The following is a 12,554-nucleotide window of genomic DNA, read 5'->3' as shown; positions in this document are numbered from 1 at the left end:
CCAAATGATGATTTTCTAACTCTGTGGTAAGCAAGAGCCCTTCTCATCATTTATTATCAATATGGACTCACAAATTTCTATATTTTTCAGTGGTTTATAATTCATAACTGAACTTGATTATTTCAATGTTCAAATTTGACCAACGGAAGCCCCTTCAAGCTGTCTTTATCAGGTTTGGGGTATCAATGTTATACTTTATAAAAAGCATTTGGAAGCTTTCCTTATATATGCACATTTTTCCTTATGTATCACATATGCTCTAAAACAATTTATGTGGCATCAGGACTATCTCTTACCTCTGATCTCTAAAGATTTGGTAGACGTTTCCTATGAAACTTCTGGGCCTGGTATTTTTGTGTCAAGTAATTGCTTGATGACTCTTTTTTTCTTTTATAGAAATTGATCTGGTTAAGCTTTCCATCTCAAATTGGGTCAATTTAATTAAACTGTATATTCCTAAGAAATTATCCATTGCACCTACATTTTCAAATTTATTTGTAGTAGATATATACAGAGTAGTCTCTTAGTATTTTTTGAGATTTTTCTCTATATGAATAGTTATTTCCCCCTTGTCATTTCTTATTTAGTATATCTGTGCTTACTCCATTGTTTTCTTGATTAGTTAATAGTTTTGTCTATTTTTTCAAAGAACCAGGATTTTTATGTATTAATTTGATCTACTGTTCTCCACTTTATTAACTTCCACTTTTATTCTAGCAGTCCCTTTTAGATTCCTCTATTCTCTCTAAATCTTTGAATGTAAATTTTCCCACTGCTGGATATGTCAGTCTTCCTTGTCATGGACTTGCTTATGTGTTTTATAATTTTTTACTCTTAAGCACATCTTCTATGGACATTTTTATCAAATGGACTGAATGCATATATTGCTGGAATGCTTATCAAATTTATAGAGCATATAAAATGATGATTAATACAATGGTCAACAGAATCAGGATACAACAAGATGATCTTGATGGAGTGAAATCAAATTAATCTAAAAAGATAAGTAACAGATTTAAAGTAAAAATTTTAATGTGGGTTCTAAGAACTAACTATAGAAGTTCAGAGATGAAGGAAATTTAGCCTATATGCAAAAATGGCTTGGGGTTTTTAGTTGCTTGTAAGAGCAATGAGACAATAATATGATATTGCTGCCAAAAAGTTGACTCTGCATTAATGGAAGAATTAGGGAAATATTAGTGCCCCTCTACTCTAGTGGTAGAACACATGTGGAGCCCTGTGTTCAATTTGAGGTACAAAACTTTTAAAGGTAATGTTAACAAAACAAAAATGTTCAGAGGACTGTGTCCATGCTGGCGAAGAAACTTAAAACAGGAAGAGCTGAAGGACCTTTTCTAATATTTATTCAGCGTCTACTGGATGCCTATTGAGGGTCTATTAGATGTTAGATGCATACAGTATCTCATTTCATCCTCACAAAAACCAAGATAGGAATTCTTTTTGTGATAAGCATGAATCAGAGAAGTAATTCATAGCATCTCTCATGGGTTTTGTTCTAGTTCTTATTTTTTACTTATTTTCTAGTGTAAGGTTAAAGCCTCCTCAAATTCCTTTTGGAAGCAGGTAAACTATAAATTCTAAGTAAATAAATAAATAGAAAGCAGGTTTCAACCAAATTTTAAATTGTCTATAGGATGATTCAACTCTCAACTCATGCAACAGGCTGTCTTAAAAAGTGCCACAAAAAGCAATTTCTGGATAATTTCAAAGAAAAAAAAAATCAGAGCACATCCCTGTATCAATTCCCAGTTAGCATAAGATAACAAAGATTAAGATGCACCTAGCTTCAATGACCATAAAAACTAGCACATAAAAAGTTCCTTAAAAACATAACACTCGGGGCTTCCCTGGTGGCACGGTGGTTAAGAATCCGCCTGCCAATGCAGGGGACACGGGTTTGATCCCTGGTCCGGGAAGATCCCACATGCTGTGGAGCAACTAAGTCCATGCGCCACAACTACTGAGCCTGTGCTCTAGAGCCCGTGAGCCACAGCTACCGAGCCTGCGCGCCTAGAGCCCGTGCTCCGCAACAAGAGAAGCCACCGCAATGAGAAGCCCGTGCACTGCAACAAAGAGTAGCCCCCGCTCACCGCAACCAGAGAAAGCCCACGCGCAGCAACGAAGACCCAATGCAGCCAAAAATAAATAAAATAGATACAACATTAAAGAAATTAAAAAAAATAATAATACTCAAAGTCTTAATTTGTCTATACATATATACTAATGTTTAAGGTTAATTTTAAGGAGGGATTATTTTCCATGTAGGGATCTGAATAAGCTGAGATCATTTATAATGGAATAAGGAGAAGTATATCAGGAGAGAAAGATTAGAAAGAAAGCCTAACATAGAAGGTAACTATTGTCCCATTTTATAATCATATACTTATAGTGAAGACACAATGTAAATTGGTTGGTTTTCGCTTTTACTAATAATTTCAAAATATCTTACTACTTATGAACTTATCTTCTTTAGGGAAAAACATAAATAAAGAAGCATCAACAGGCAAATCTAATGTCTCACATCAACAACTATAGTTTGGATATTGCTTTCAAGTAGGATTGTTCTAAGAACTAAAAAGTGTACTAATTTGCTTATACGGTTGCATAAATGTCATTTAAATATTATACAGTTGTAGGGATTTCCCTGGTGGTCCAGCAGTTAAGACTTCACGCTTCCACTTCAGGGGACATCAGTTCGATCCCTGGTCAGGGAACTAAGATCCCACATGCCGCACGTTGCAACAATCAATCAATAAACAAACAAATAAATACAGTTGTATAAATGTACACAAATGTCCTTAAGTTGTCCATATCTCTTCCTCTCTCCCATTTCTTTGTATCTATGAGTTGTTATCAAATAAATCCTTGTCTCCTAAGGAGAGTGGGGGATAGATGAAGTGGCAGAATTAATTTTTCTAACATGTCCCTTGAATTTGTTATCATGCTTGACATTTGCTTTTGGCAGAACATCCTTTCTAATACTCACATCATCTTCTTTCAGGGTTTGAAGAAATTTTTGCAGTCTGTCTGCTGTTTTTTCTGCTGCTAGAGATAAAATTTTCTGGTCCATTGTTGCACATATCAAGGAACTGGAAAGGGAAAATGTCAGAGCTGGATGAAACTTCCAGAAGTAAACAAGTTTGATTTTTTTCCCCTTCTCTACCTGTTAACTGAGTATTTCATACATATTATAGACAGCGTACACAGTGGGTACTCAACAGGCTAAGGACTACCAACTAGTGTGAGTAGGTGATTCTTATCCAAACCAAAATAATCTTGAGAATTCCCTGGAATTTCCTTATTAGGAAGTTGTAGTCTAATCAAGTGGTTTCCTAATTCCAAGTCACATTTCTATCATTTTTTTTAAGCATCTACCCAGTATGCTGCCCAGAACAAAGCTATCATTTAACAGTATAGCAAATATATAATAAATTATTATTGACACATACACAAGAATATTATAACATATAATAAAGTAACACTTGATAAATGAATAAATCAACAGCACTGTAAATGCATTTATACCAATTAAATGGTGTAAAAACAAATGAGAAGTTAAAAAGGCTAAGAAATAAATGTGTGCTCAAACATCAAGAAGGCTTCCCAGCAGAGGAAAGCTTAAACTGGAACTTAAAGATTAAATTTAGACAGTCAAGATAACCACATGGTATACATTATTGGGAAGGAGAGTATCATGAACAAAGGCATTCATAAGAGAATTTGAAAAATTTATTTGGGGAAAATTAGTAGACAGTTCAAGTAGGGGAGTAGTGAGTAGGAAGGCTAGAAAGAAAGGGTGGGACTAAACTGTGCAAGCTCTTAAAAGCCAAGTTAAGGAATTCAGATTTTATTCTGTAAATAATAGATAGCAACAAAAATTTCTGGAGTAAAAGATAACCGACAAGATTGAAACAGTGTTTGAGGAAACTGAATCTGGCATCGATGTGCAGATTAAAGTAGAGAGGGAGTAAGGAGGAAGAACAGAGGCTAAGAGGCTACTGGGGGCTATTTTAGTGGTAGTGACAAAGGCCTGTCTTAGGGTGGTGACTCTGGGGAGCAGAAAGGAAAGGGTGAAATGGAAGCACATTAGACAGATAGGAGTTAGTGTGTAGCTATGGGAGTATTATGGGAAGGGGGAAATGCAGACTAATGGAAAGAAAACCTGCTCCTCCTCCTGCATTTCTTCCTGTTTCCAATCTCCATAAATTGTACCATCATCCACTCAGCTGCTGAAACCAAAAACCTGGACAACATTCTTAACCACTTCCCCTTCATCCTCCACATCCACTACCAAGTCCTGATGATGTTACCCCCCTAAACATCTCTCAAGTCCACTTCTCTCTGAGATCCACTACCTCCACATTACTCCAAAGCCACCATCATCTCTCACCTGAACTACTGCACAGTTTCCTAACTTGTCCCCCACACAGCAGCTAAAATAATGTTTCTGAAACACAAACCAGATTATGTGACTTATCCTCCCTCAATCTCCATCCTCATCTTAAAACTATTCAGTGGCTTTCCATTACTCTCATATCAGTCCAAAATCCTGAATTCAGGATAAAAAGGTCTGGTCCATGCTAACTCCCCTTCCTCACTCTATTCTCCAGCCACACTGAATCATTTTCAGTCCTTCAAACCCCCAAGTTCCTCTCGCCACAGACCCTTACACATGATTTTCTGTCTGGAACTTATAGAAATACCCCTCCTTTCATCTGCTGCTTGCCAATCTTTTATTGTTAATTCCTACAAATTCTTCAGATCTCAGCTCAATCCACACTTCCTTAGAAGCTCAGTCTAGATTAAACACTCCCCTATTACATCCTTTCAAGGCAACTATAATCTCTCACCATCACCACACTTTTAACATTACATTTGTAATTATTAGATTAGGAACTACACCTCCCACTCCACTACAAACTCCAGGAGGGCAGGGAGACCTGTCTGGTTTTGTTTATCACTGAACCTCCAGTACTTAGCACAGTATCTAGCTCATAAAAGGTGCCCAATAAATATCTGTTGAACAAATGAATGACTGAATCCCTACAATGGGCAAGACCCTGGGCCCAGCACTTTACACTCATTAATTTGATCCTCACACCAACCCTATGAGGTTTGTGTTATTACTCCGAATTTAGATAAAGATCTTTTGGGATTCAGAGAGAGTAAGGAATTTCCCCAAATCCCCAAAGTTAGAAGGCTAGTAAGGGTAGAAGCAGAACTGAAATCCGAGTCTGTCCAGCTCCAGACCCTAAATCCCATGCTTTTACCAGCTACCCTCTGTTAGGGGCTGGGTGACAGTAGAGGATGCAAACAAGGCATACCAACTGAAAGAGACGTCCAGCCCTAAGGGGAAGATGCTGAACTCTTTCTATTTCAGCAGGTACATTTGCTAAATTCTTCCTAAAACCAGAGGTGAGTAACAGACAGGTGGCTGCAGATTCTTTGTCAAGGGGCCCTGAGGTTAGTGACGCACCACAGAAGTGAAAAGCCGCGGGTCTTGCACCGGGGCTCCTCAGAGAGCAAGAAATAAACACAAATAAAGAAACTATAAAATGAGGCAGCTGGTGATGTGCGCTGTGACCGAGCTACAAAGGTGAAACAGGTTTAGAGAAATTTCTCAGGCGTAGGAGCTAAACGCTGATAGAGAGGAAGAATTTAACAAGAGGGCCGAGAGTGTAGCACGCCCGGGGAGCAGGGAGAGCCAACCGACGCGGAGGGAGACGGCGGGGCACATCGACCCTTCCAGGCCAAGGAAAACGCCAGAACGTCACAATGGAAGTGGGGTCCTCCTCTCCTCCCAGACCCGCTACCTCCCCGGGGCTGAGTCCCACCGCCCCTGCAACGCGCGAAGCCCCTCCGGACGGTCACCGAAGCCTCACCTCCTCCACAATCTTCCAAAAAGCCCGCTCAACCCAACTGCGCCGCACTTCCGTTACCGGGAGCAGCGGGTCCCGCCTCCCGCGGCTCACTTCCGCCGCCCGGGAGCGTGCGCATGGGGCGTACCATTAAGGCAGAAGGGAGGGGGGAACTCCTGGGACGATCCCACTCACTGTGGAGGGGGGCAGCCTAAGAACTCCAATTGGGGACCGCGGAGTGAGCCAGGGCAGTGTGGCCTGGGTGTGGCCACCACGGTGTCTTGACCAGTTAAGGCCTTCTTGTGTACTATTGGGGAAAGGGTCAGTGAGAGAGGGGATGAATCTAGTGATGGCTGTAGAGGTCTTTGCATTGGAAGTGTCTGGAAGGCGGAGGAAGGTGTCCTACTTCTTGTGCCAGTGGAGGTGTCAGTAACTCCTGTAGAGGAAAAAAGTGTCGCCTGCCATTCCATTTCTATAGGGATCAAGTCAGTAGCAACTGCAGTCGTTGGCCTCCGTGTGCCTGAGGGGAGCTCAGGATGGAGAAAAACAGGAAGCATTCTGTGCTTTGGATGTAAGGATCCTTGGATAGTTAAGATGCATATCTAAGGAAAAGTTTCAATGAACCCAGATTCTTGCATCTTCCCATACAGAGGAAAGCACTTAAGTCATTAACTTGAAATATCTGGTTTTTGTAATCAGTAATCTTGATCTTTGATTACATGGATCTCCCCCCCCCCCCAGAAAAAACCCGAAAACTCATATATATCCTGGCTCCTCCCTTAACTCTTCAGAGCAGGTCCTCAAAGCTATCTCAGAGGCTGTCTCCTGGGCTATAGTCCTCAGTAAGGTACCTGGATAAAACTTAACTCACAACTTTTAGGTTATGCATTTTTCTTTTCAGTCAACAGCCCTAAAATGTAAGCCTCATGTGGCCAGGGGGCTTATTGCATACAAAATCTCAGCATTTAGCACAAAGCCTGGCAAAGCAGTAAATGCTCAGTAAATATGTTAAATGAACAACTGATAGTAGAGCAAAGAGCAATGGAGGGGAGGTTCGAGAACCTGTACTACGTTGAAGGGGCAGCTTGTGCAAAGGGCCTGACAGCAACAAGCAATCCAGCGTCTGGCTGGTTCGGGAGGTGCAGGTGCTTCAGGTGGGGGTGGGAAAGCAGGGGCTTGTTAATCTTTTTCATATCAGGAGCAAGTGGGGAACAGCTGAAGTGGAAGGGCGTGATTGTGTTCACGTTGTAGAACAATATTTCTGGCAGGTGAGTGCTGCAGAGGTTATTTAAAAGAGATGATGAGGATTTCCCTGGTGGTGCAGTGGTTAAGACTCCGCCTGCCAAGGCAGGGGACATGGGTTTGATCCCTGGTGCGGGAAGATCCCACACGCTGCGGATCAACTAAACTCATGCGCCACAGCTACTGAGCCTGCGCTATAGAGCCTGCAAGCCACGACTACTGAGCCCGTGCACCACAACTACTGAAGCCCGTGCACCCTAGAGCCCCATGCCACAACTATTGAGCCCGTGTGCTGCAACTACTGAAGCCCGTGCACCTAGAGCCTGTGCTCCACAATAAGAGAAGCCACCACAACAAAGAGTAGCCCCCGCTCGCTGCAACTAGAGAAAGTCCATGTGCAGCAACGAAGACCCAATGCAGCCAAAAAAAAAAAAAAAAAAAAAAAAGATGATGGAGGTGAGGAGAATTGAAGGCAAGACCCCTTAGGAGACTCTAAGTTGTCCTGGACATAGGTGGTGGTGGCCCAACCTTGGGGAGAGGTGGGAGAGGTTTGAGGAATATTCAGGCTTGAGTGACTGGGATGGAGGTGCACCCTGGTGATACTGCCAGTTGACTGACACACAGGGAAGGATGAAAGTTTGAGCTGATGATGAAGCCTTCAGATTTGGACTTGCCAAATGTGAGACCATGGGATGGCATGTGAAGGAATGCTAAGATCAGGGGGCATTCAGTTTGGAGCCTGTCTCCCAGTTCCCAGGGGTAGGATGGATCTACTTGGCCAGTTCTGGAAGAAACATAGCTGCTGGAAGAGAATGATGCCTCGCAGCTGCCTAGGTCTGCTACTTGTTTATGACACTTTTTTTTTTTTTAATAAATTTATTTATTTATTTATTTATTTATTTATTTATTTATTTATTTATTTTGGGTTGTGCTGGGTCTTCGTTGCCGCACACAGGCCTCTCCAGCTGCAGCAAGTGGAGGCCACTCCTCGCTGCAGCATGCAGGCCTCTCACTGCGGTGGCCTCCCCCATTGCAGAGCACGGGCTCTAGGCACGCACGCCTCAGCAGCTGTGGCACGCAGGCTCAGTAGTTGTGGCTCGCAGGCTCTAGAGAGCAGACTCAGTAGTTGTGGTGCACGGGCCCAGCTGCTCCACAGCATGTGGGATCCTCCCGGACCAGGGCTCGAACCCACGTTCCCTGCACTGGCAAGCAGACTCCCAACCACTGTGCCACCAGGGAAGCCTACTTCTTAAGTACTTTTTACTTCTACCACGTTTCTGGCCCAATATTAAGCTGTGATATTTGGCTAAAACACAGCAGCTGGGTTGGAAGATTATTCCTGAGAGGAATCCTTTAGCTTGCCAAGGAATCAGATGACTTTACCTCATCTTCTCCCCACAAAATCACCCTTCCAGGCTGCTTCTGGGACTGGGCCAGGCACCCATGAATTTGTGTGTCTGTGTAGGTCAAATGGGCTCATTTGCCTTTTTGAACTTCCATTTTTGCATCCCAGGTGCACTTATTGCATTGCCTGTGTGAGAATCTACCCCCTGGCATTGACAATTGCGGCAGGGGGTCTTGCCTCCCCTTGTTGCACGAATGTATCATCTGTATTTTCCATTAGTGTTAATGGGTGTTACATATGCAAAGGAAGAGAACAGACTTAGGTTCATAACAATGTTTTTCACCCTGGTGCAGGCTTCCTTACTAAGCAGCAAATCTTACCAATCTGCTTCAACCGACTAGACTCCATACGCTGGTCAGCTAGTGATACACTGATTCTAGAAAACACAGCCAGTTAAAAACAGGTTTACAACACTGGAACCAAATGTTCTTCAGACCTTGTCAGTAGTTCATGTTTGGGTAATAATATTATAGCTACTGGTATTTGCAGGAGTTCAGAGAAAAGTACAAATGGAGGCCCCCTATCATTCCCCACTCCATCCTGCAGTGTGAGGGGCTTCATATGCCTGCATGTGGACATCCAGCCTGAAAATCCACACTATGTCTCTCCTCTAAAGCTGCCCTTGGCTACCCTTGACCACCTTTGTGCCTAGGGCTGTGCACACTAGCAGGTCCACTGTGGGGAGGGTGGACTTAGGAAGGAGCCTGTATAGGCCGAGGAACTGAGCTTGGGGATGTTTGGGAAGGTACCCCGAGCGTGGTCTAAAGGAGGGCACGTGGGCTTCAGTGCGTACACACTCCAAGTTTCTTGGACTCCTCATCATCTAGGAAGGGAGCTATTGGGGCACCCACCCAGTCCAAGCACTCCAGTTGCCTGGGTTTAAGGGCGGCAGTGCTTGAGAGAATAATAAAGGTAGCATGTATAAGGAGCCTAGTGTTTAGGAGCACTTAATAGTGTAGTTCTGGTGATCTGTGTTGATGTTACTATTGCAAAAAGATTACAACTCACTGAAGTTTCAGATGTTTACCATTTTTTACCAATAAAGTATTTTTTGAATTAAAAAAAATTCCCTCCGGGAATTCCAGTTCCCTCTGGCAATCCCACTTCAGAGTGTGTATACAAAAGAATTGAAATCAGGCTCTTAATCAGATATCTGTACACCCATATTCAGGGAAACATTATTCATAATAGTGAAAAGGTGGAGACAACCCAAACATCCATGGGAAGACGAACGGATAAACAGAATGTGGTGTATCCATACAGTGGAATACTATTCAGCCTTAAAAAGGAATGAAATCCCATCACATGCTACAACATAGATGATACTGAAGGACATTATGTTAAGTGAAATAAGCCAGTCACAAAAATACAAATACTGTATGATTCCACTCACATGAGGTATCTAAAGGATTCAAACTCCAAGAAACAAAAAGTAGAATGGTGGTTGCCAGAGGCTGGGGAGAAGGTAAATTGGGGAGCTCTTGTTTAATAGGTATAGAGTTTCAGTTTTGTAAGATGAAAAAGTTCTGGATATCTGTTTCTCAACGATGTGAATGTACTTAATGCTACTGAAGTGTATACTTAGAAATGGTTAAGATTAAAAAAAGATACTACTACCTGGGCAGGTCACAGGATTGTTAAGAAGAACCAGCTGACTCCATCCTGAAGAAATTCTGATTTAGTAGGGTTTAAGGTAGAGGTTTAACAGCTCACCATTTGTAATCCCAGGGTCTGGAAAAGTGGCACACAGTGGGTGCTTCAGACATTTGTTAAATGGGTGCAAAATTATGAACACATCCTTAGAAAAATAGGTTTTTAAATTATTTCACTGAAATGTTAAATTTCAAAATGAAAATTTTGACTTAAAAATACATTACTGCGGGCTTCCCTGGTGGCGCAGTGGTTAAGAATCCGCCTGCCAATGCAGGGGACATGGGTTCGAGCCCTGGTCCAGGAAGATCCCACATGCCACGGAGCAACTAGGCCCGTGAGCCACAGTTACTGAGCCTGCACGTCTGGAGCCTGTGCTCCGCAACAAGAGAGGCCGCGATAGTGAGAGGCCCACGCACGGCGATGAAGAGTGGCCCCCGCTTGCCACAACTAGAGAAAGCCCGCACACAGCAACAAAGACCCAACACAGCCAAAAATAAATAAATTAAAAAAAAAATACATTACTGCTTTTGAAGCTTCCTGTGAATCGGCAATCATTTGAAGATTAAAAGTTCAAAACAACAAAACAACAACAAACAAACAAACAAAAAGTTTAGTTCCATTACCCTGCTTGGTCTCTTGTTTCTCAGAGGCCTGCCTGGAAGACAGGAAGAGGACTTGGGAAAGGGGAAGCAGGGTGGAAAGTAATCCTTAAAAACTGGCCCCTTGGGGACTTCCCTGGTGGCGCAGTGGTTAAGAATCCACCTGCCAATGCAGGGGACACGGGTTAGATCCCTGGTCAGCAAAGATCCCACATGCCGCGGAGCAACTAAGCCCTTGTGCCACAACTACTGAGCCTGCAGACCACAACTACTGAGCCTGCGGGCCACAACTACTGAGCCCATGCGCCACAACTACTGAAGCCTGTGCACCTAGAGCCCATGCTCCGCAACGAGAAGCCACCGCAATGAGAAGCACACGCTCTGCAATGAAGAGTAGCCCCCGCTCACCGTAACTAGAGAAAGCCCATGCGCAGCAACGAAGACCCAATGCAGCCAAAAAAACCCCCCAAACACTGGCCCCTTAAAACTGGTGATATTTGATTCAGGTTTATGGACTATCCAATTATATTATAACAATGTTCATTTCCTGATTTGGGTATTTGTACTGTGGTTAATTAAGAGAATGTTTTGTTTTTAGGAAATACATCCTGAAGTATTTAGGAGAAGAGGGGCATCATGTCTGCAACTTCCTCTAAAATGGTTTAGAAAAAAAAATAGCATGTGTATGTTGAGAAAGAATTATAAAGCAAATGTGATAAAAATGTTAACTTCTAGGTGAAGGGCATATGGGAAGTTTTTGTACTATTTTTGTGACCTGTGATTCTGAAATTATGACAAAATAAAAAAGTTTTTTTAAAAAATCAGGCCAGTTGTGAACCTAGTGATCTGCTCTGGCTTGTACATAATCAGCAAACTTTGAGCAGCCATCTCTGCACCTTTGATGACGACAGGTAGATGCCTGTTCTTCATCTTCCACTTCACGTGACCCTCTTCTGTTGTCACCCTAGATGGCTGCAAAACTGAGGTGGATCCTCCATCCTACGTGAGGCCTCTTGGTGCTTCTCTTCCCATCTCCATGACTTTCTCATCTATGTCACCTCAGCCACTTACTCTCCTGGACACAGCCTGAGCAGAATCACTACTCAGACAGCAGCTTCCTCTTTGTCCAGTTTGCATGCTAAATTATTCCCACTTACTTAGTCTCTAATTTTTGCTGTCCCTCACTCCTCCTTCATCTTGAATTCAACTTGCCCCCTTGTCTGTCCTTCCATCCCACCCATCTGGCAAATCCCAACCCTGTATGAGGCCAGCCATATTCCTTTGTTGTGGCTATATCTGGATTGCTTGGGTTGTGCTGGAGGTGTCACATGACTGTGTTCATGGGGACCCTAAAAGTCATTGTAGAAAACTCTAAAGATAGAGTTACCATATTATCCATCAATCCCACTCCTGGGCATACATCTGAACAAAACTATACTTCAAAAAAATACATGGGGGGACACCTTCAAGACGGTGGAGGAGTAAGATGTGGAGATCACCTTCCTCCCTACAAATATATCAAAACTACATCAACATGTGGAACAACTCCCACAGAATACCTACTGAACGCTGGCAAAAGACCTCAGACTTCCTAAAAGATGCCTTCAGGTGACCTACATGCAGAGGCGGGGCCAAATCCAAAGCTGAACCCCAGGAGCTGTGTGAACAAAGAAGAGAAAGGGAAAACTCTCCCAGCAGCCTCAGGAGCAGCAGATTAAATCACCACAATCAACTTGATGTACCCTGTATCTGTGGAATACCTGAACAGACAACGAA

General features: G+C 42.9%; 1 protein-coding gene across 3 annotated transcripts in view; it reads right to left on the bottom strand.

Annotated features, from left to right (window-relative positions):
- FANCI (FA complementation group I) overlaps positions 1 to 6,041 on the bottom strand; it is a 77,900-nt gene extending 71,859 nt beyond the window's left edge. Inside the window, exons 1-2 of one of the 3 annotated variants that reach the window (XM_082449155.1) lie at positions 5,904 to 6,041; positions 3,008 to 3,110 (exon numbers count right to left, since the gene is read on the bottom strand). In XM_082449155.1, the coding sequence (XP_082305281.1) occupies positions 3,008 to 3,091 (84 nt within the window). In that variant the 5' untranslated portion in view covers positions 3,092 to 3,110; positions 5,904 to 6,041. The remainder of the gene's footprint in view (positions 1 to 3,007; positions 3,111 to 5,903) is intronic. The other 2 variants (XM_082449156.1, XM_082449154.1) reach the window with 2 other exon arrangements.
- Positions 6,042 to 12,554: the final 6,513 nt, after the last annotated feature.

The sequence above is a fragment of the Balaenoptera physalus genome, assembly GCF_965194825.1.
Source record: "Balaenoptera physalus genome assembly, chromosome: 2".
NCBI classification, from domain to species: domain Eukaryota; kingdom Metazoa; phylum Chordata; class Mammalia; order Artiodactyla; family Balaenopteridae; genus Balaenoptera; species Balaenoptera physalus.
Note: the sequence above shows the minus strand (reverse complement) of the source record. Positions and strands in the feature narration are given on the sequence as shown.